The sequence below is a fragment of the Hoplias malabaricus genome, chromosome 7, assembly GCF_029633855.1.
Source record: "Hoplias malabaricus isolate fHopMal1 chromosome 7, fHopMal1.hap1, whole genome shotgun sequence".
Classification (NCBI taxonomy): Eukaryota; Metazoa; Chordata; class Actinopteri; order Characiformes; family Erythrinidae; genus Hoplias; species Hoplias malabaricus.
This window is the reverse complement of record NC_089806.1, coordinates 41,723,142-41,746,456: the sequence shown is the minus strand read 5'-3', so window position 1 is coordinate 41,746,456 and position 23,315 is coordinate 41,723,142. Positions and strand designations below refer to the sequence as shown.

At 43.5% G+C, this 23,315-nt stretch overlaps 1 protein-coding gene across 1 annotated transcript; it reads left to right on the top strand.

Moving 5' to 3' along the window:
• The first annotated feature begins 323 nt into the window (after window positions 1-323).
• Window positions 324-23,119, top strand: LOC136702759 (junctional adhesion molecule-like). The gene is made up of 9 exons (XM_066677899.1): window positions 324-456; window positions 7,340-7,645; window positions 8,333-8,650; window positions 8,888-8,977; window positions 9,173-9,271; window positions 13,972-14,280; window positions 14,803-14,901; window positions 21,845-21,915; window positions 23,051-23,119. The coding sequence occupies exons 1-9, from the start codon at window positions 411-413 to the stop codon at window positions 23,117-23,119; spliced, it is 1,407 nt and encodes a 468-aa protein (XP_066533996.1). The 5' UTR covers window positions 324-410.
• Window positions 23,120-23,315: the final 196 nt, after the last annotated feature.

The following is a 23,315-nucleotide window of genomic DNA, read 5'->3' as shown; positions in this document are numbered from 1 at the left end:
AACATGGGGAATGTCCCTCTTTGGTGCAGTATGAGCCTCTACTCTTCTGAGAAAGCTTTACACTAGACATTGCTGTGTGTAACTGCACAGTTAGGAGTGATGACACGTGATGTGACGTGGTGTAACATGGGCTATGAAGAGAAGATAGAGGAAGTGACAAGTGAAAACACCCAGTGCACTGCCCCATTTATAGAGAGAGAGAGAGAGAGAGAACACAGTTCCTCTCTGACGTTGTGGAAGAGTCCAGTAAAGCGCTCAGGCTTTAGTTTAGTGCTGATATTGTGGGGAATGTTGTGGAGTTGAGGACACTGGTGTGTGTTGGTGTTCAGTTGTGTAGTTTGTGAGGAGGTGGATCTTCAGGAGTGTTGTTGTTGCTGTGTGTAGTGACGGTGTTGTAGATCTCAGACACAATGCAGCTGTGTTTTTATCTTCTGCTTGTCCTCCATGTGGCTGAAGGTAAGTTAATCTCTTCTCCTACTGTCCACTGTCCACCACAGTCCAGTTAGAGCTTCAGATTCTGCTGAAGAGACGCTAGAATCTGTGTGTGTGTGTGTGTGTGTGTGTATTGTTGTTGTACCCTATTGACCACAGCTCTATTTAGTTTCAGGCCTGAGTCATGTTTGTCTTTTAAAATATAACTACTGCTGGTTTCCTGACTGTTGTAAGTTTGTTTAGATCTTTAATAAATGTTTTGTCTGGTTCAGGATTTTAACAATTTGTAGGATGTTTTCTTTTGTATTTTATGTTTAATAAAAGTGTGTGTGGGGAATTCTGGTCTCTTGTCTCTGTGACCTCAGGTCTGTAATAATTCTGAGTCAAACTCCCAGAGTGGCACTGTCTGTTAGATTGTAGTTTAAGCATTTTATATTTGTCACTTTAATATTCTTCCTTTTCTTTATGATCACAGTCTGTAGCTCATAACATACACTGCACCATGTTAATGGAAGAATGAAGTGTAACTTTGGTGGTTCTCTAGCCTTTTGAATCACACAGTAACAGACAGAAAGGCATGTATTACCAGAACTGATGTGCAACACTAAACATTTCTCCATTCTGGCTAAAGTTAGCAGGTGCTAACACTGGGCCTCGCTGATCAGTCACTTTCAAAAACCTGATTTTAACACCGTCATCATCACGGCTTATCACTAACACAGCAACACGTCAATAAAGTGCAGCATGTTATTATTTATTAGTTCATAATTCATCTGTCTGGTGTCCTCATGTCTCTTTCATTTAATCTCTAGAACTAATTAAGTTTTATTTTACACAGATCTTTAATGAGATCTTGCACATCTTCACATCTCCTCCTGGAGAATGTAATGTACCTTTAGGGAACGACACTGAACTTAAACCCACTGTTGTTTATTTAAAAAGGTCTTTTTAGAGTGTATTTTTAAAAGAATCCATCATCATGACCATTATGACATCAGAGGCAGTGATGTCATAGTGTGTTATTTTTATTATTAGGGTGTTTTTCTCCCTTCTACCGATCAGTGGAGCATTACAATTATTTTCAAGAGAAAATGTTTTAAGATTAAAATACTACAGTGTTTCTTTAAACTGAGGAACAGTAGATTGGAGTCTGGACTGGTCAGTGATCTCTTTTTATTAAGACGTCTTTAAAGTAACTGTCACGGCTGGACAGAAGGCAGACACAAGCGGTGAGCAGTATAAAGAGTTTATTAGCAACAATCCGCAAGGGGTTAACAATAACTAGCACAGGTCGTATATCAGGAACAAACAGTACCTCAGAGATAAACCAGCAGAATAGTCGAAAAGCCAGACTGAAGGGTCGAACACCGGGAACAATCAGTACATCCGAGATGATCCTAAAGAGTAGTCGAAAAGCCAGGCAGAGTTCATAAACCGAAGAGCAAACAAATCCAAATGGGCAAGACAGGGGCGAAAACCGAAAGACGAGCATAAGGTAAGTAACTGGAATTCAAGACAAACTGGAAAATAGAGAACGCTTTGTATACGGAGGTAAATCACGTAATACTCGGCAATGACTTGTGAGTGAGAGAAGCTTATATAGAGGGATAGGCAGGTGTTCTGAATTAGAACTCTGGTGATTGAGAACGGTATGGTGTCATGTGACTGTCTAATGAATTCTGGGATCTGGAGTTCAGAGAGCCCTGCGTGACATTACCCCCCCCCCCCCCCCGGAAGGCATAGGTGGCGGCCTGGAGCGAGGACGACCACGACGACGACCACCACTTCGACCAGTAGTATCCAACCTAGGGACATTAGCTTGTGCTGGGATCCGAGAACGCCGCTGACTTCCTGACCTAGACGTAGAATGGGGTAGAGTAGGATTGGATGAAGAACTTCTGGGGCGACCCCTTGGACGCGGAGCAGGCTTCTCGGGATGGCGTGAGTGAAACGCCAACACGAGGCCTGAGTCATAAACATCTTTAGCGGGTACCCATGAATGTTCTTCAGGGCCATAACCCTCCCAGTCAATGAGATATTGTAGAACCCCTCCACGTCTACGCGAGTCCAGTATCTCACGCACAGCATAAATAGATGAATCCTCAACTTCCCTGGCCGTGGATGGTACGTCGTCGGGCAGTTCCTCGTTCAGGGGTCCGGAAACTACAGGTTTAAGATGAGAAACATGAAAAGAGTTATGGATTTGATATTGGGCAGGAAGCTCTAACTTATACGTAACATTGTTGATCTTTGCAGAAATACGAAAGGGTCCAATAAACTTGGATTGTAGTTTCCTGCTACCTCCCTCAAACCTGATATTCTTTGTTGACAGCCAGACCCGATCTCCAATCTGGTAGGAGGGGGTAGGAGACCGGTGCCTATCTGCCCTCTCTTTATATCTAGACAGAATCTCTGAAATGTGTTGATGGGTTTCTTCCCAAACTTCTTCACTGCGTTGCATCCATTCATCGACTGCTGGTATTCCTGAAATAGCAGCTGTCCAAGGAGCTAACGGAGGTTGATAGCCTAGGACACACTGAAACGGAGTAAGCCCAGTGGTAGAATTGACAAGAGAATTCTGAGCTATTTCGGCCCATACTAAGTACTGTGACCAGTCCTGTGGATACTTATGACAGTAAGAACGTAAGTACTTTCCCAGTTCCTGATTCATACGCTCGCATTGCCCATTACTCTGGGGATGATACCCGGACGTAAGACTAATATTAGCCCCAAGATGCTCAAAAAATGCTTTCCATACCCGTGATGTGAATTGCGGACCTCGGTCTGATAAAACATCTTCTGGAATACCAAAATTTCGGAAAATATGATTATATATAGCTTTAGCCGTGTCAAAAGCTGTGGGGATTGAGGGAAACGGTATAAATTTTACGCCTCTAGAAAACCGATCAATCACTGTCAACACAGTGTTATAACCATCAGATATTGGTAGATCAGTGACAAAGTCTAGAGCCAAGTGAGACCAGGGACGTTCAGGAACTGGTAGGGGCATAAGTTTACCTGCGGGAAGTGTCTTGGGAGTTTTTGACTGGGCACAGACGGAACATGATGCAATAAACTTATGTACATCAGCCCTAACCGATTCCCACCAATACCGAGCTAGGATGAGTTGAGTAGTGCGTGTCTCACCCGGATGGCCAGATGACAGGGATGAGTGTGCCCACGTGATTAACTTGTCTCGGAGGGAGGCCTGTACATACTTTTCCCCTTCTGGACATTCCATAGGCACCTCGTTAGATTGGTTTTCATTGTCAATTTGATCATCAAGTTCCCATCTAATGACTGATTAGATACTGATACCGATGACGGTAAAATGAAATCACTGTCCCCCCTCTCCTTAAGGTCTCCCTGATATAAGCGGGATAGAGCGTCTGCTTTAACATTCTTACTGCCTGGACGGAAAGTGATAGAAAAATTAAAGCGGGAAAAGAACAATGACCACCTGGCCTGACGAGAATTCATTCGCTTTGCAGTCTTAAGATATTCTAGATTTTTATGATCCGTTATCACCAAAAAAGGGTGTAAAGAGCCCTCCAACCAATGCCTCCATTCCTCTAGAGCTAATTTTACTGCCAACAGTTCTCTATCCCGAATACCATAGTTGCGCTCCGCGGGAGATAGTTTATGTGAGTAGAAAGCGATTGGGTATAGCTTTGAGGAATCCCCTTTTCGCTGAGATAAGATAGCTCCTACCCCTGTTTCTGAAGCGTCTACCTCGACCACAAAGGGATGCTCCGGATCCGGATGTTTGAGAATGGGGGCAGTAGAAAAGGCTCCTTTAAGACGTTCAAAAGCCATTTGTGCTTGAGGGGACCAATATAGACGTTGCGAATTTCCCTTAAGTAAGGCTGTGAGGGGAGCGGCAATGGAACTGAAGTTCCTAATGAATCGTCTATAAAAATTGGCAAAACCTAAAAAACGTTGAAGTTCCTTAATATTGTTTGGGGCGGGCCAGTTAACTACAGCTTCCACTTTGTGATCGTCCATGATTATACCTGACACACTTATGACATACCCTAAGAACGACACCGTCTGTTGGTGAAATTCACACTTTTCCCCCTTGACATAGAGATTGTTCTCTTTGAGACGTTGAAGTACCTTATTAACATGGATGATGTGTGTGTTTAAATCCGGAGAATAAATCAAGATATCGTCAATATAAGCGATCACAAACTGTCCTAACATATCCCGGAATATGTCATCCATGAAGGACTGAAATACAGACGGAGCATTAGCTAACCCATAACTCATCACCAGATATTCATAGTGTCCCTTAGTGGTGCTAAATGCCGTCTTCCATTCGTCTCCCTCCTTTATACGGATAAGATTATATGCACTACGAAGATCTAATTTCGAAAAAATGGTAGCACCTCTAAGTTGTTCTAGTGCTACCGGAATAAGTGGTAGAGGATATGCGTATTTCTTCGTAATATCATTAAGAGCACGGTAGTCTATACAGGGTCTCAAACCACCATCTTTTTTCTTCACAAAAAAAGAACCCAGAAGCTACCGGGGACTTAGATGGACGAATAAACCCCTGGTCTAAGGCTTCTTTCACATATTCTTCCATTGCTCGTTCTTCCTCTAAATTAAGTGGGTATATACGCGATTTGGGCAAAGAAGCTCCTTCTATAAGTTCAATGGCACAGTCATAGGGTCTATGTGGAGGTAATTTTGTAGCTTTTACCTTACTAAACACTTCTAAGTTCCTAGCATACTCTGAGGGAATTTGGACTTGTACAGGAGAATTAGGACTTTCTACAGTAGTAGAGTGGACAGAAAGTTGATCTAATGCTAAACAATGGTATTTACAATAAGTGGACCAGGACCTGATCTCACGCGGATTCCATGAAATAACTGGGTTATGTGTCTCTAACCAGGGTAACCCTAAAATAATCTGGAAGTCTGATTTAGGGAGCACCAAAAAGGAAATCCACTCAAGATGCAAACAACTGGTTTGAAGTCGAACTGGAATAGTTTCTTGTGAGATGGGGTCTCCTCCAATAGGAAGACCATCTAGGGCACGGACCAGGACTCATCTGCACAAAGGTTCCGTCGGGATGTGTAACTTGTTGACGATGGATTGGTGAAGGAAGTTTCCCTCGGCTCCAGAGTCGATCAAAGCTGGAACAACAAGAGAATTTCCTTGGCAGTACACAGTGACGGGTATTACAAAAGATCTTGAAATTACTCTAGCTGTCGGTACACTCACCGTATTAATGTGTGAAGCCCTCCCTTGAGGATGTGTATATTTACTCCGTGGACGTTTGAGACAGTCTCGTCTGAAATGATCAGAACCTCCACAATATAAACACAATCCATTATGCAGGCGTCGTCGGTGTTCTTCTTGAGACAGTCTCAAAGCATCACACTGCATAGGCTCCGTTGAAGAGTTAGGACCGGGAACCATAATCGAGGGTATCTTCTGTTTCTCTGAACCAGGAAAGGAACGACCCCGTGGGGTAAGATGTCCCTGACTCGTGTTCTTGGGTCTTTTCTTTAACAGTTGATCCAGACGAATGGACATGGAAATGAGTTGATCCAGAGATGTTCCTTCATCCCTACAGGCTAATTCAGTCAGTATATCCGAGTTAAGACCATTTCGAAAAATATTCATGAGCGCTGGCTCATTCCACCCACTCCCTGCAGCAACAGTTCTGAATTCCAGAGCATAAGCAGCTGCGGTGCGAGCGCCCTGTTTAAGAGTCAGAAGGATCTCCCCATTGGATTGGCCATCATTAGCGTGATCAAACACTTCTCTAAACATAGTCAAAAACTCAGGATACGTTTTGTCCAATATAGTATTCCATACCGCAGTGGCCTATTCCAGTGCTTTTCCCGTGAGACGTGACATCAGAAAAGTTATTTTGGATTTATCCGAACTTGGGAGCGTATTCTCAAAGAATATCGAACATTGTAACAAAAATCCACTACATTTAGCTGGATTACCATCAAATACTTCTGGCTTACTGACAGGATAATGCGAAGAGACATTAACCGGGACTGAAAGGGGCTCAGTGTTACGACTACTATCAGAAAAGCAAGTTGTAAGTGCTTTAACGCTCTCTAATACCTGCGAAAGTTGTTGTTGCTGATTTTGTTGTTGTTGAGCAAGAGATTCAATAGCGTGAGTAACACTAGCCAACGTTTGTTGGTGTTGACCTAATAGTTGGCCTTGACTGCTTAGCGCCGTAATCATGGCTTCAGAACCCGCTGTCTGCATGGTATGGCCGAGTATTCTGTCACGGCTGGACAGAAGGCAGACACAAGCGGCGAGCAGTATAAAGAGTTTATTAGCAACAATCCGCAAGGGGTTAACAATAACTAGCACAGGTCGTATATCAGGAACAAACAGTACCTCAGAGATAAACCAGCAGAATAGTCGAAAAGCCAGACTGAAGGGTCGAACACCGGGAACAATCAGTACATCCGAGATGATCCTAAAGAGTAGTCGAAAAGCCAGGCAGAGTTCATAAACCGAAGAGCAAACAAATCCAAATGGGCAAGACAGGGGCGAAAGACGAGCATAAGGTAAGTAACTGGAATTCAAGACAAACTGGAAAATAGAGAACGCTTTGTATACGGAGGTAAATCACGTAATACTCGGCAATGACTTGTGAGTGAGAGAAGCTTATATAGAGGGATAGGCAGGTGTTCTGAATTAGAACTCTGGTGATTGAGAACGGTATGGTGTCATGTGACTGTCTAATGAATTCTGGGATCTGGAGTTCAGAGAGCCCTGCGTGACAGTAACGCTCTGTTTGTGATGAAGCGAGTGTTGTGCAGGTGATGACACATTGTTGTGAGAACGTCAAGCTTCATTTTGAAGAACTTCCACATGTTCAGAGGTGTTTAAAGATGAAGAACATTCACTGCTGTGTTTCTGCAGGATGCACACTGGAAAACCACGGGAAGACAAAAGAGATTACTGCATACACTGGAGAGTCAGTACTGCTGCCCTGTTACTGCACTGACACCAGCTCTAAACCTGAGAGATTCACCTGGAAGACACTCAATACTTGGGAAGTGATATCTAATAAAAGTGTCCAGTACAGAGACAGAGTCCAGCTGTTTAACTCTCACTCTCCAGGAAATTTCTCTCTGCTCATATCACACCTGACTGAAGAGGATGGAGGAGTGTACAAATGTGAAGTTGAAGGAAATGGACACACATTCATCAGACTCACTGTTAAAGGTAACCCCTGTCTGATCAATATTCATAATGTAATGATGATGTCAGAACTACATTTATCTTCACTGGTGTCTACAGTTGTGTTGGGGACACTCTACACACACCTTTGGTCTTTGTCTGCGCTGCTTCAGAAATGAAGTCTTTGTGAAGTGTGTAAAGTGTGTGAAGTCATTGTGTGAAGTTGCTGATTGTTGTAGCATTAGAACAACATCAGTGCAATGAAAGTGTTGTGAAATGCTTCTGTTTGCAGTGGTCAGGTGTGTGGTCAGTCTTCTTTATCATTAAGCTGCTCATTGGTCAGGAAATGCAGCAAATCTACAGCCTCCACTGTAACACACAGTTCATCAGCTCACCCTCCGAACACTTCATGTGGGAACAAGAAGATTACATAGTTTTATTAAACTCCAATAAACACTGATCATCCACAGTTTGACTTCAATAAACCACTTCAGTCACTCGCTGTAGGTTTCCATTGTTTACAGTGTATTTACAGTGTTTTTATAAATCTGATTGGCTGATGATAACTAGGATGGTCACTCACTCCATCTGACCGTGTTATTGAGTGACCTTAAGTCCAGTTACTCAGTCCATTCAGAACACAGTATGTGAAATCATGTTCAACAACAAACACCAATCACTTCCTCAACACTGGATTCACAGTGAAATGTTTATGTCCGTGTGACTCTTCAGGCTGTTCTCTGGAGGAAAGTAGTCAAACACCACGTATCACAGCGTATAAAGGAGGGTCAGTCCTGCTGCCCTGTTACTGCACTGAACTACGAGCCAAACCTGAGAGAATCACCTGGACGAAATACAAAAGAAATGGAAAAGTGTGGGAGGAGGTGTCTAATAAGAGCGGTCAGTACAGAGACAGAGTCCAGCTGTTTAACTCTCACTCTCCAGGAAATCTCTCTCTGCTCATATCACACCTGACTGAAGAGGATGGAGGAAGGTACTGGTGTGAAGCTGAAGGAAGTGGACACAGAGTCATCAGTCTCACTGTTGAAGGTAAAACACAGTGTGAATGTGTTGTGATGCAGGTAGAGGACCATCTTCATAAGGTAGTGCTGGTCTTTACCAGTGACCAGTCCTGAGGTCATCAGTGTGTGATGAATTATTGAGTGTGGATCAGTTGTAGAATTAATGTAGTAGTGTAAAATGTTTGGGATTCTGGAAGTTTCCAGTGTAGTTCCAGCACAGTGCTCATCTCTACAACATTCATCATGGACTCTTCTCTCCTCGCAGGGATCCCACCTCCAACACCGAGTTCAACACTTGATCAAATCATTCCCACATCTGCAGCTGAACCTTCCTCCACAGTTTCCTCCCAAAAAGGTAAAAGCTAATTCCAGGCCCAGATTTCACATTTCTGTAATTACCGTTTCACAGCGAATGTGCTGCTCCTTTTAGAAATGTGTGGGGTGTGGGTCGGAGACACATTTTTCTAAAGCGTTGTTAAGACTGAGGATAGTTTTTAATGTTTCGCTCCATGATCTTTGTGTAAGTCAGTGAATGATGTTCTTATTGCAGAGTCTCCACCGTCACTGCCCTTCGTCCCCTTTGCCCTGGTCACGGTGGTCTTTCTCCACATTGTTGTAGCGGTGGTCTACTGCACCAAGAGAAGCAAAGGTATGTCCTACTCATTAAACCACCACCATCCTGTTTATGTTTCTGTGTGTGTGTGTGTGTGTGTGTGTGTGTGTGTGTGTGTGTGTGTTAACCCTCTGCTTTTGTTCAACTCCAACTCAGCACCAGATTCCTCCCCCGTTTACTACAACACTGTGGATGGAGAAGGAGCAGTGAATCTGTCGTAGAGGAGAACTTCAGAGAGTCAGAGGAGCACGTGAACCACACACCACCTGCTGACTCACAAACCTGATCAACACACCACACTCTGACCTCTAACACACACACACACACACACACACTTTGTTTTATTATTACAATGTATAATCATTGTGCTATATTTTCTCTAATTTCTGCTGCAGTTACTTTTTAAAGTTAAAAATGTTTAAATATTTAAAATACTTCTCACATTTATAGACAGTGTTTATATTGTGTACAGGTCCATTACATATATATTTTTATGATATGTTTTTATAAAACACCACAGTGTGCTCCTGATCAGTTGAATTTACTGTTAGTTTGAGATGGAGATTGATTCAGTGGTTTATAGACGCTGTGTGTGTTACTGTGTGTTCATATTGTTTCATTAATAAATAAACATCAGCCTCAAAGTGAGTTACTGTTTCAAACAAACACAGGGTGGAGGCTCTGGGAAAAGTGTGAAGATAAACCAGGGAGGTCATGATTTACTGTGTAACACTGGGATTGTGTCAGAGGTGAGGAGTGGTATTATCCACAGCATGAAGTAAGCTCCCTGACACCCCCATTAAAATCACACTCAATGATTCAATATATAATTAATACATTAATAATAATAATAATAATAATAATTGATGCTGTGCACTGATGGAGGCTGATGGGATGTCCTAGTTTATGCCTTGAGTTGCCAACAGTGGTCATGTGACCTGCTTTAACACTCTGTTACACACACACACACACACACAAGATACTACAGAATACGCCTGTATCAAACACAGTTAACACACACACACACAGAATGTGTTTATGGAATGTGATGAATTTTTATTTCATGTTTCTTTATTGTTGCCTCTCGTGTCTACTGCAGTTACTATGTTATATTTTAATATTTCAATTTCTCTCACAGATTGCTGTAATGAGGCTGAGAAGTTGGTAGGATCCATATGCAGGCTTTAATAACACAAATCCAAAAAGCAGAGTCAAATGACTTTTAAAAGTTGCACTGTTTAAACCACACATGCTATTATTGTTTATTTAAATGTCATCATTAATTGATGCTGTTGTGAAGTTATGAAGTGTCCTGTGGTGTTTGTTTAAAGTGACTCTCAGTAAAGCTCCAGTGAAGCTGTGGAAAGTGCTGCTGCTGCTCAGTAAATGAATAAATATCATGAAGCTGTGCATTAAACACGTTTTAGAGCCGAATGTTTATAAAGTAAAGATAGAGGACATGAGTTACTGAGTAACACTGGGACTGTGTCACAGGGGAGGGGTCTTATACACAGCAGGAAGTATCCCCTCCTCCACACACTCCTGGTAAAATCATTGTGGCAAGGTTCTAAAGCAACTTACAGCTTTTCAGAAAATCCAGGTCAACATCAAACAACATAAACACAATATTTCATTATAAAATTCATAATAATTCTTTTAGACGCTGTGCACTGATGGAGAGTCACAGTCAAGACTTTGAGTAGCTCACAGAGGTCATGTGACCTGCTGTAGTCTGCACACACACACACACACACACACACATACACATACACACACACACACACACACACACACACACACACATCCTGTTGGCCCTCTGCAGCAGTGTGTACAGGGGTGATGATGATGTGCTCTGTGGTGTGTTGTGGTCAGTTTGCTGATGGTAATATAGCACTACCTTGGGCCTCTGCTTCCTCTCTGTTGTCATGGCGACGAGGCCACAGTTGTGGTTAAGAGAGATGGGGCCTGTTTCTCTCTGAGTCTGCGCAGTGGACACTACTCACAGACAGAGGGGTTTATGTAGCCAGGTCACTGCTATATACTACACTACAGAGACTAAAGTTTGTGGACACCTGCTCAGTCAACATGGGGAATGTCCCTCTTTGGTGAAACTGAAGTCTCTGAAGGAGAAGCAAACAAACACAGTCAGCTGTTTGTGTGGGGCTCACTGCTGAGGAAAAGCTGGAATCAAAAATGTATTTAAAAATGTGTTCCTCTGGAGATAAGCCCTGACCCTTGAACTAGAAACAGAGAAAAGTCAGGGTAGGCTCCAGACCCACCGTGACCCTGAAGTGGATAAGGACTTACAGACAATGAATGAATGAATGAAACACGGCTAATTCTGTGAACATTAGTGTCCACTGTGGGGTCGCCTTAAAGCAGCTGAATGCTATGATGAGGACTGTTTCCAAACATTTCTACAGTGTTTTTATATTTATTTATTTTAGACATAGTCATTAATTTACCAAGTAATAGTGCTTTTATTGAAGGATGGACTTAGACCTGTCTCTATCTTTTGCATGTGTGACGTAGTGGATGATGTGATGGAAAAGGAAATGAGGATGCAACAAGACACAACCGCATACCTATATTTAATGTGTGAGAACAGCAGAGTGAGAGCGAGAGCCTTAGAGACCCTTTATCCTCTTTACTGTGTTCATTAGAGTACAGCAAAGAGTCCGGTGAATTTCTGCTGAGAGAGTAACAGACTTTAATATAGTGTAGTGTAGTGTAGACTGGGTGAGGTCGAGTGTACACTTGAGGACAGAGCTGCACAGCTACAGTAGTAGAGTAGTATCAGGGTGGAGTTGTGGCTGTAACTGCTGTAGTGTTGTTGTGGCTGTGTGTAGTGAGTGTGTTCTGGATCTCAGTAAGAATGCAGGTGTGTGTTTATCTGCTGTTGGCGCTCCATGTGGCTGAAGGTAAGTTCATTCTCTCTCCTACTGTAGATCCTCCAACACACAACACCACCATTTAAAGCTCACTTCAGAATTATGTTGCAGTCTCACTGTAGATTTGGGAGTTTAAGGGTTAACACAGTACAAAGTTACTTCAAAAGCTAAATCTTAGCAGAACAGAGTTGTTTTTGGTGCTGATGAGTCACTCTGTTCCCAGATAAATAGCACCACAGCTGATCAGTCTGGATATAACTATTTAAACACAATCTGCTGACTCTAGGTTTTCTGGTCCCTCTGCTGACCCTCGCCCTGTGCATGTGAACAGCTCATGGCTTATTCACAGAGAGCACTAACACACCTCACACACCTTGCTCTGTCCCCATCATCCTCACAATAGACAGTAGGTGTAGAACAGACTCTGTGCTGACTTTAAAAAAGTGGAACTGGATTCTCTGCCCTGGTGTCTGTGTCTCCTGATTTCCCCGGGATCAATCCGGCTACAGAGGACTGAGGGCAGACAATAGACCACAGGAGACTGAGCATGAGGTTCTGGTCATCATCACTACCATTATTGGTTCCTAAAGGAAATCCATCCATCCATTATCTGTAACCGCTTATCCAATTCAGGGTCACGGTGGGTCCAGAGCCTACCTGGAATCATTGGGCACAACGCTCTGTTTGTGATGAAGCGAGTGTTGTGCAGGTGATGACACATTGTTGTGAGAACGTCAAGCTTCATTTTGAAGAACTTCCACATGTTCAGAGGTGTTTAAAGATGAAGAACATTCACTGCTGTGTTTCTGCAGGATGCACACTGGAAAACCAAGTGCAGAGAACAGAGATCACTGCATACACTGGAGAGTCAGTACTGCTGCCCTGTTACTGCACTGACACCAACTCTACACCTGAGACATTCACCTGGAAGAAAGAAAATAGAAACAGTTGGACTATCATAACCCTTTCTGCTGAGTACAGAGACAGAGTCCAGCTGTTTAACTCTCACTCTCCAGGAAATCTCTCTCTGCTCATATCACACCTGACTGAAGAGGATGGAGGAGTGTACCAATGTTACATAAAGCCCAGTGGATTCACATTCATCAGACTCACTGTTAAAGGTAAACCCTCTCTGATCAATATCCATAATGTAATGATGATGTCAGAACTACATTTATCTTCACTGGTGTCTACAGTTGTGTTGGGGACACTCTACACACACCTTTGGTCTTTGTCTGCGCTGCTTCAAAAATGAAGTCTTTGTGAAGTGTGTAAAGTGTGTGAAGTCATTGTGTGAAGTTGCTGATTGTTGTAGCAGTAGAACAACATCAGTGCAATGAAAGTGTTGACTCGAGTGCAGAATAAACAGAGAACTAAAGATTATCAAAAGGGTACCAACAAAAGGAAAAAGAAAACAATCTGAGAACTGCCCTGTCTGAGACTAGAATGGCTACACTCCTCACTTAGAGGCCAGTAAAATCCCAGAGTAATCAGAAGAGTTCACAGGACGGAGACCCAGGACAGCACTCTAGGAACTCTACCGAAATTACCGGTCAGAATTGTGAACCACTCTTGAAAAGAGAAACCCAAGACTGAGCGCTGAGGTGTGTGTTGGCTTTCCTTAAGCTGGAGGGAAACGGGTGCTGGCGATTTCTCCTGATTAAATTGTGGTGGCTCCATGTCTCCCTCTGCCGACAGTGGGCAACCCCTGTCTGAACCCTTACAACATGCTGAGTTAGAGTTATTAACACAGCCAATGAAGTCACGTTAAATCAATTCATAACAAACATCAATTTCTCAAAACAGGAATCACAGTGAAGTCTGATTGATTGTGTCTTTCTGCAGGCTGTTCTCTGGAGGCAACTGGTCAAACAACTTATATCACAGCGTTTAAAGGAGGGTCAGTTCTGCTGCCCTGTTACTGCACTGAACTACGAGCCAAACCTGAGAGAATCACCTGGAAGTTTGTGAAAAGCTCATGGACAGTGATTCCTATTAAGAACATTGAGTACCAAGGAAGATTCCAGCTGCATAACTCTCAATCTCCAGGAAATCTCTCTCTGCTCATATCACACCTGACTGAAGAGGATGGAGGAGGGTACTGGTGTGATACTGAAGGAAGTGGACACACTGATATTGAACTCACAATTGAAGGTAAAACACAGTGTGAATGTGTTGTGATGCAGGTAGAGGACCATCTTCATAAGGTAGTGCTGGTCTTTACCAGTGACCAGTCCTGAGGTCATCAGTGTGTGATGAATTATTGAGTGTGGATCAGTTGTAGAATTAATGTAGTAGTGTAAAATGTTTGGGATTCTGGAAGTTTCCAGTGTAGTCCCAGCACAGTGCTCATCTCTACAACATTCATCATGGACTCTTCTCTCCTCGCAGGAATCCCACCTCCAACACCGAGTTCAACACTTGATCAAATCATTCCCACACCTGCAGTTGAACCTTCCTCCACAGTTTCCTCCCAAAAAGGTAAAAGCAAATTCCAGGCCCAGATTTCACATTTTTGTAATTACCGTTTCACAGCGAATGTGCTGCTCCTTTTAGAAATGTGTGGGGTGTGGGTCGGAGACACATTTTTCTAAAGCGTTGTTAAGACTGAGGATAGTTTTTAATGTTTCGCTCCATGATCATTGTGTAAGTCAGTGAATGATGTTCTTATTGCAGAGTCTCCACCATCACTGCCCTTCGTTCCCTTTGCCCTGGTCACGGTGGTCTTTCTCCACATTGTTGTAGCAGTGGTCTACTGCACCAAGAGAAGCAAAGGTACGTCCTACTCATTAAACCACCACCATCCTGTTTATGTTTCTGTGTGTGTGTGTGTGTGTGTGTGTGTGTGTGTTAACCCTCTGCTTTTGTTCAACTCCAACTCAGCACCAGATTCCTCCCCCGTTTACTACAACACTGTGGATGGAGAAGGAGCAGTGAATCTGTCGTAGAGGAGAACTTCAGAGAGTCAGAGGAGCACGTGAACCACACACCACCTGCTGACTCACAAACCTGATCAACACACCACACACTGACCTCTAAAACACACACACACACACACACACACACACACACACACACACAAACACAAACACACACACACACACACACACACACACACACACACACAAACACACACACACATACACAGACACACGCAAGCACGCACCCACAGACACACACACACACACAAACACACATATACACAGACACACACACACACACACACACACAAATGCACGTGCACACATACACACACACTTCCTGTTTCATCATTGACTTCCTCTTATTGGACTCTCTGCAGCACACTGGTGTGGAATGGGAGGTAAACACAGATCAGCCATAACATTAAAACCACCTCCTTGTTTTAATGATCTACCACCAAATCATACCTCCTCTGTGGGGGTGCTGTGGGGGTCCTGATCATTGAAGAACAAGGTGAATCTGGGGAAACAGCATATGTAGAGCACAGAGTGGACTAAACTGTATCTGTAGATCTATAAAGGGCTCTTGTGTGGTCAGTGGAGCTGAGAGAATGGACAGTGAGTGTAGAAACAAGGAGGTGGTCATAATGTTATGGCTGATCGGTGTATATGTATGAGTCTAGTCTCTATGTAGATATAGCTGTTGGGTCCATGGTGTTTCCCAGTTCAGTTAAGGGACTGAAACCTATACAGACTTTGTGACTCTGGAGAACCAGGAGCTCATGTTTGATATCCGTGTACGTGAGAGTAAATCATCTGTTCTGCAAACTCAAAGAATAAAGATTCTCCTGCTTCTGCAGCTGAAAGGGTTTAATTATCTTTAATAAAATGGTGCCGTGACCCGGATGGACTTTGTCACATTTTGCTGATTGACCCTTTACCTTTGTTTTTGTTGAAAAGCAACATGTATTGAATCTGCGGTTCCGTTTTGTGTGATTCATACCTCTACACTGCTACACACTCTCTCAGAGCAGCTGTTCTATCAGACGAATGGAGAAAAATAAAGTGTACAGTGAATATCTCTGTCTAGCTGTAAAGAAACCGGAACGGGGCAGACGCTTGCAGATAAAAACAGGATTTTATTGACACAGGGAAGAATATTCACGAGGCAGAACACAATACACAGGATAACTGAGGACAAGAACAAACAGTCTCAATAACATAACCCGGACGACAAGGGAAAACACGGTCAGCACAAACACGACAGAAACACAGCAATCAAAGTACAAAGAAAGCAGCTCAGTATACCTAATGCGACCAAAGGCAATACTTCGCAACAAGCAAGTAACAGGCTGTCCTAATATACCCACACGCTGAGTTATCCAGGTGACACGGATTAGAACTCAGGGGATGATGAACGAGGAAGCCTTCCCTGACTGGCTGACCATGGGCATGTGACAGGAACTTGGGATAGAGTGGGATCCTGGGAATTGAAGTCCATCCTGTCTTGAGGGTTCATAGAGGGGTGGGGAGACTCGATAGGTATGCCACTAGCAGTAATTACAATATCTAGATCCACAATATGAATTCAAGGCCTGCACCTGTGTTCAGTCGCATTGCAGTTCACATCTTCACACTCTCAAAGTATTCATCAGCAGCTGTGTGAGAGTTCAGTTCACACTCTCTGATAATGAACTGTCCAAGTGATGAGAGCTCTCACCTTTCCCTCTTTTATTGTCCAGTAAAGGAACCCACACTAATCACGGTACAGACACAGTGGACTGGTCAGTGTGGGCCACTCTACTGAGATAAACCTGCAGATGTGTGTGATGTGTTTGCTTTGAGCCTTGTTTCTACACTCACTGTCCACTTTCTGCTCCACTGACCACACAGGAGCACTTTGTAGTTCTACAATCACAGACTGGAGTCCAGCTTTGGACTTTGGAAGTGAAATATTAATCTGAAAAAGTAATAAACCACAATAAATACTCCCAGGTTTTCAGGGAGGAAAGAAATCAGATTTTGTAGTTGTATGAGCAGAGAGATTTCCTGGAGAGTGAGAGTTAAACAGCTTATCCTCCCCTCAGCTCTATATATACACCCTGCAATCTCAATTTATTTCAGCACCAGATAAACTCACTGCATTTGATTCATGAGACAAACTTTGATTTGACTGCTTCTCAATGTGAGCTTACTCCTCTGCTCTGAGTTAATTTCTTCTGATTCTCTGGCTCATATTTGGAGCCACTTTAGACAAAAGTCTTAAAGCCCTCGGTTTCCTGCACTGCCTCAGTTTCTTATTCTCTTTCCCTTTCTTTCTCATCCAGACTGAGCCCCCACATCTGTCTACAGCCCCAAGCCTACTATTCCACCATTCTCCATCTAAACAGCTATGGGACTGCCTTGTATATTGAGCGGCATTCAGTGCCTGCTCCGACTGCTCTCAAATCTGCTGCACATTCTTTCCCGCTCTGGATACACTCTCTTCTGCTTCTCCTCCCCACCAGAGGTGGTGCTGCAGACCGGTCTACTGCCCAACATTCCGGGCACTCAAGGAAGTCTCCTCGCTGCACGACTTCCTCGTTGTCAATTTGCACTCGTCCCATCATCCCAACCCCTCCCTTTGCAGCCATGCTGCTCCCAGCCTCTAACTCAACAGCTTGTGTACTTTGTGGACATTTGTCTAAACCACTTCATTTTGCAGCTTTGCCATACCCACCCTCTAACTTTACAACTCACACTTTTACTTTTCAGGTGCTGCTGTGGGTGCTCATGCTCTCTTTACAGGTGCTGTGGACCTTCATCCCACCCCTCATTTTTACTGCTGCACTATTCCCAGTCTCTGACTTTCCAGCTCATCCTCTTTTTGTGGGGTGCCATGGAACTATATTTTAATCACCCTACCTTTGCAGCTGTCCCACACCCTACCCCTTCCTTGCAGCTCATCCTCTCTCCTAATGAGGACCTTTGTCATAACCTCTCCTGTTTGCGGTCTCGCTGCACCCTGCCTCTTCCTTTACAGCCCATATTCTATCGTGCTGCAAACCCTCATCTCGACCCCTTTCTTTGTGACTGCACCACCCCCTGTTTCTAACTTTGCAGCTTGTGCACTCTCCTCAGAAGCTGCTGTGGACATTCATCCTTGTGCCCTTCCCTTCACGAACAAGCAGTGCCTTGCTATACTGTATGGCTTGCACTCTCTTTTGCTGCCTTGTTCCTGCCACTCCACTTCACAGCTATGCTTCTCCCAGCCCTAGCTTTGCAGCTCATATTTTCTCACAGACTACCACAGACCTTCAGCCCAACCATTCTCCTTTCCGGCTATGCTGCTTCCTGCCTCTATTTTTACAGCCTTCACTCTGTCCTCGGGTACTGCTGTGGACCTTTGTCCCAGGTTAGAGATATAGACAGGGCTAGGGTTTGGTTTTAAACCTGACACTGAAACACTGCTGCACTTTCCCAGCTAGCAAGATAGATCTGGGCTGATTCTGGCTCAGGCTCGGCACTGTCAACCGGCGGCCATCTTGGAGTGAATGTGGCACACAATGTCTGGCCCAGTTCTGATTCTACATTGCCACTGTTGGCTGGCTGTGACTCGGCATGAATGCGGCACCCTGTATCTGGCCCAATTCCAGTTGCACAAGTACTGAGCCAGATCTGGGCTGAGTTTGGCACTTATGGCGTGCTTCTGGCTCAAATTTGATCATGGCCCAGTTATCATGATTTATTTATGGCTTAACAGAATAGGGTCGAGTCATTTGAGCCGGCACCTCTGCCACAACACTTTGCCGAGGCTGGGCCGAGAGTTTCCCAGACTCATAAGGTGCCTTTAGAAAGAGTCTGCTAGAGAGGAACATACAGGTGACGTCAAAATACTCTCTAAGGGAGAAACAAAAAATAGTTTTATCAACCTGGGGTTGGTATAATAAAAAAGGGGGTTTTCTTTCAACTTTAATTAATTAATTAGTTAATTTTATCAACTTGGGATCTTTTCTTTAAATACAAGTATGGGGTGCTGTTAAAGCACGGACGCAGATTCTTGAAAAGAATAAAAATGGGTTTCCGGAGGGAGGAAACTTCAGTGCTAAACAATTAGAATGAGTAAGAGAAAAAATATTACAGAATTCAGACACAGAACAAAGATTAGAAGAAAAGAAACAATGAATATTAAAGAAAAAAAAATTATGTGTGTCTTATGTTTACTCCACTTCTCCATGTGATCCGGTTCCTACTCTGGCTCCAAACCGGCTTCCTCCGAGTGCGCTTCCAGAGTATTTTCATCATCCAAAGAGTGACTGGGACCTGGACGTGCACCACCTCCACCTGCACCTCTGTCCATTGTGGTGCAGTTGACAGCACAGCCAGTGCTACTGACATAGCTGCAGCAGCCAATGCTGACCACACAGCCACAACAACAGTTGAAGCATGCAGAAGGGGCTGTCAGGGAGACAGTTAAGACCAGAGACACAACACAGTTTTTTTGACTACATTTCCAAAGATGACTGCAAAAGACTTCCACCCAAACTGAAAAAGGAAAGAAACCATGAAGCTCCGTGATGAAGTTTTACATGAACAAGTCTACATGAACTTTGGGGAGTGCTGGCAGTTCAAATGGGAGACTTGCATGCTCATGTGGAAACGCATTGCTTATGTGGAGAACTTTGCTGCACACTCAGAATAGACTTTGAACAGCAAGAAGAAGGAAGAGTGTAAAAGGGCAGAGGCTCAGCCGGCTCTGTGGAAACAAGTAGCTGGTAGAGACACACGAAGGGGTTTTCAACATGGTCATGGACATGGGTGAGGACAAGTAACAGCAGGATGAAAATCAGGTTGTTTCTCCTGTGGACTGCTGACCACTTCATAAGAGACTGAACCTGATATCAATGGAGGCAGCAGACAGAGATGAGGGGAACATGATGGAGGAGCCAAAGGGGAATGGAACATCTGCACAAGACCATGAGCAGATAAGAGAACAATTTTTATTATTAATACAAACTCATTCTTATGTTGCTATGCCTAGAATAAAGATGTCAGTAGCAAGACTAGAAGTTAGCTTTTAGTAGATTCATGAGCAACCACTTTTGAGCTTCATGTTTGTCAATTAGACCTCAGCATAAGTGGCGTCTGGCCAAAGTTACAGATGTAGTAACAGGATGCTCCGTGCAGACAGAGAAAAAAAAAAAATGTTTTCTAAGTTTCATCCAATTAATCTCCTGGGCAAGGATTCAGGGATTAAGGGTCGATCTCATGTCAGTAGAGGACCTTCACTGCATTGTGCACATGCATGAAGGGCCTGATGAAGATTTTGATAAAGGAATTTGATGGGTTTTAAGTGAAAAGCTAAAGCTTTTGTATCTCTAGTGGGGAAAATTGTCACTCCGTGGCTCAGATCATCCTCTCACCCTCACAAAAGCAATTGTGTAAACTCTTTGTTCAAAAGAGAAGTATATTTTTGCATTCTGAGCTTCATATATCACTGACTAAACTTCTTGAGGATGGGTGGAGAGATCTGGGTCCATGGCAGTGCAAGTCCACCTCCTTGAATGATTGGCGGGATCATGGAAGAGGTGTGAAAAAAAGGGTGAAAAATTCTGAAGTGTTCCGCATCTAATACACAGCTGTGGTTTCTGTTTTCTCAATTGACATGAACACACACACAAACCAGAGCTGTGTATGGGTTTCAGTTCCTCCTGAGGACCTGGCTGCAGTCCCAGACTGCTGATATGCGAAGTGCAAATAAAGTTGGGGATGATATGCGCCCAACCTGTAGTAGTTACTCCTAAAAGGGACCAAAAAACCGAAAAATATGCTCAAGCGCGTCACTATTGAGGGCATCACATCGGTGTTCAATTCGCTTGTCGCTGCTGGTGTGATTGTTCTCCGCCCTAAATCAGCGGTTCATACCCTAATTTATTTGGTGAAGAATAATACAATTTAGTGCTTCAGGGGAATCTGGAGAATGGAGATTTGTGTAAGACTTGCAGGCAGTAAATTCTGAGATTAATCCTGAGATTCGTCCACCCTCTCCAGAAGTTCCAAATCGGCACATAGTCTTATCCCAGGCACCTGTTAAACCTGTTAACAGCACTTTTTTGTGATTAATTTAGTGAATGCGTTCTTCAGCATTCCAGTGCACCTAGAAATCCAGTACTGGTTGGCATTTTTATTTAAGGGTAAATTGTGGACATGGACCTGATTACCTCAGGGTTATGCAGAATCACTGATCATTTTTAATGCAGCCCTTAAGGCTAATTTGAGGATTTATTTATCAGGAGGCAGTGCACGTCTTCAGTACGTAGATTATTTGTTGGTGTGTTTGTCTGATGCTGAAGCATGTCATGAAGATAATGTTGCATTGGTGTGTTCTCATGGGGTTATTTATAATTAATATTAATATGCACAGGTGCATATTTCTCCAGCAATCCTAGCTTCTAGAGATATCATGGTGTTAATTTTTTTTTTGTTTTTGATGAGGTGTTAATAATTTTTGTTAGAACAGGAAACATGTCATTTGTCAGCTGCACGCTGGTTACTTGTTGCCTTGTTGCTTTAACTTCTGAATGTTACTACTCAGTGTTACACAATTCTAAAGCCTGCTCCTTACACAGGATGATGAAGAGCCTCATGATTTTTGACAGCCATCTCTCAGGTCTGCTCCTAGAGACCTGTTTTAAAGGATATTCCAATCCCTAACACTGATTTTAATTTTTTTTCTTGATGGGTTAGTGTCCCATGACACTTGTGGAAAGAACCAAGTCAGCTGTTGTGTCTCTACATGAGTGTTTGTGTTCTGGCAGGTTGCCAGGGTCATTCTCAGCTCAAGCAGCTGAATCAGTGGCTCTCACAGAAGCATGCAAACTGGCTGAGAGTAAGACTATGAATATTTGGACTGACTCCAAATATGCATATTCCTGTGTGTATGATTTTGGGATGATATGGTCCTACAGGAATTTTTCTGACATCCACACGGAAAAACATTGCACATCACACATTAGCGGCATGAGGAAATGCTTTTGCAGATCAAGCAGCAAAAAAGAAAAAAAAAAAGTAGCTGGAAATGATCCAATGTTTTCTTTTTTCCAGGAATCCTGTGTTCCGGAGCCCCACCCTCTCACACTCTCACACACAGAACTAACATCGCAGGCCTCAGAGACAGAGCGTTCTGCTTGGCGCAAAGCAGGTTGTGTTTTCAAGGACGGAAAGTGGCAAGCTTTAGATGGTAGGCCTTGACTACCCCCTGCTTATTTTCCCTATTTTGCAAAATTGTCTCATGGGAAAAATCATGCATCCAAAGTGGCTATGGTATCTACAGTACAACAAATCTGGTACACAAAATGGTTCACTATTTTTTCACAAAGGATTTGTGAAAAAATGTCTTATATGCGCCCAGCACAATGGAGCTTGAGGCATTAAAATAACACCATTGGCACATCCTCCACCCAATGAGCCATTTGAACATTTGCAGATGGATTTCATTGAAATCAACCAGTGCAAGGGGAAAAGGTATTGTCTGGTGGTAGTGGATATGTTTTCTAAATGGGTTGAATGCTTTCCTACCAGCAAACAAGACGCTCAGGCAGTGGACAAAGTTTTGATTCAGCACATTATTCCTCGTTGGGGTATTCCTCGACACATTGGGAGTGACAATGGACCAGCTTTCATCAGCACAGCACTCACTTAGCTAGAAGAGACATTGGGCATTGGTGTGAAATTACACTGTGCATATCATCCACAGAGTGCAGGAGCAGTCGAGAGAGAGAATGCAACAATCAAAAGCAAGCTTCAGAAATGTGCAGAAACAGGGCTCAATTGGGTGCAGGAGTTACCACTGGTGTTAATGTTAGACCAAAATGGGTCTAACACCTTTTGAAATTTTGTTTGGCAGGCCACTGAAATGGGGTTTTGATCCACCAGGCCACGTGGATGACGTAGGACTCTTGAAAGACTACATGTTGTCCTATTGTAAGAAATTACAAACATTCTTGCATTCTGTTCACTCACAGGCAGCAGCAGCCTTGCCTAAGCTGTTAGAGAGGAAGCTGCACTCTCTGAAACCAGGAGACTGGGGGTGATAAAGAATCACAGACATAAGCACTGGAGAAATCAACTGTGGTTGGGGCCCTTCCAAGTCTTGCTCACTATTGAAACTGCGGTGAAGGTCGAGGGACACACTCCCTGGATCCATGTGACACACTGCAAAAATGGCACCAACCTTACAGAGGGATGACAGTGATGCTGTGAAGCAAGAATGAATGTTTACCAACGGTT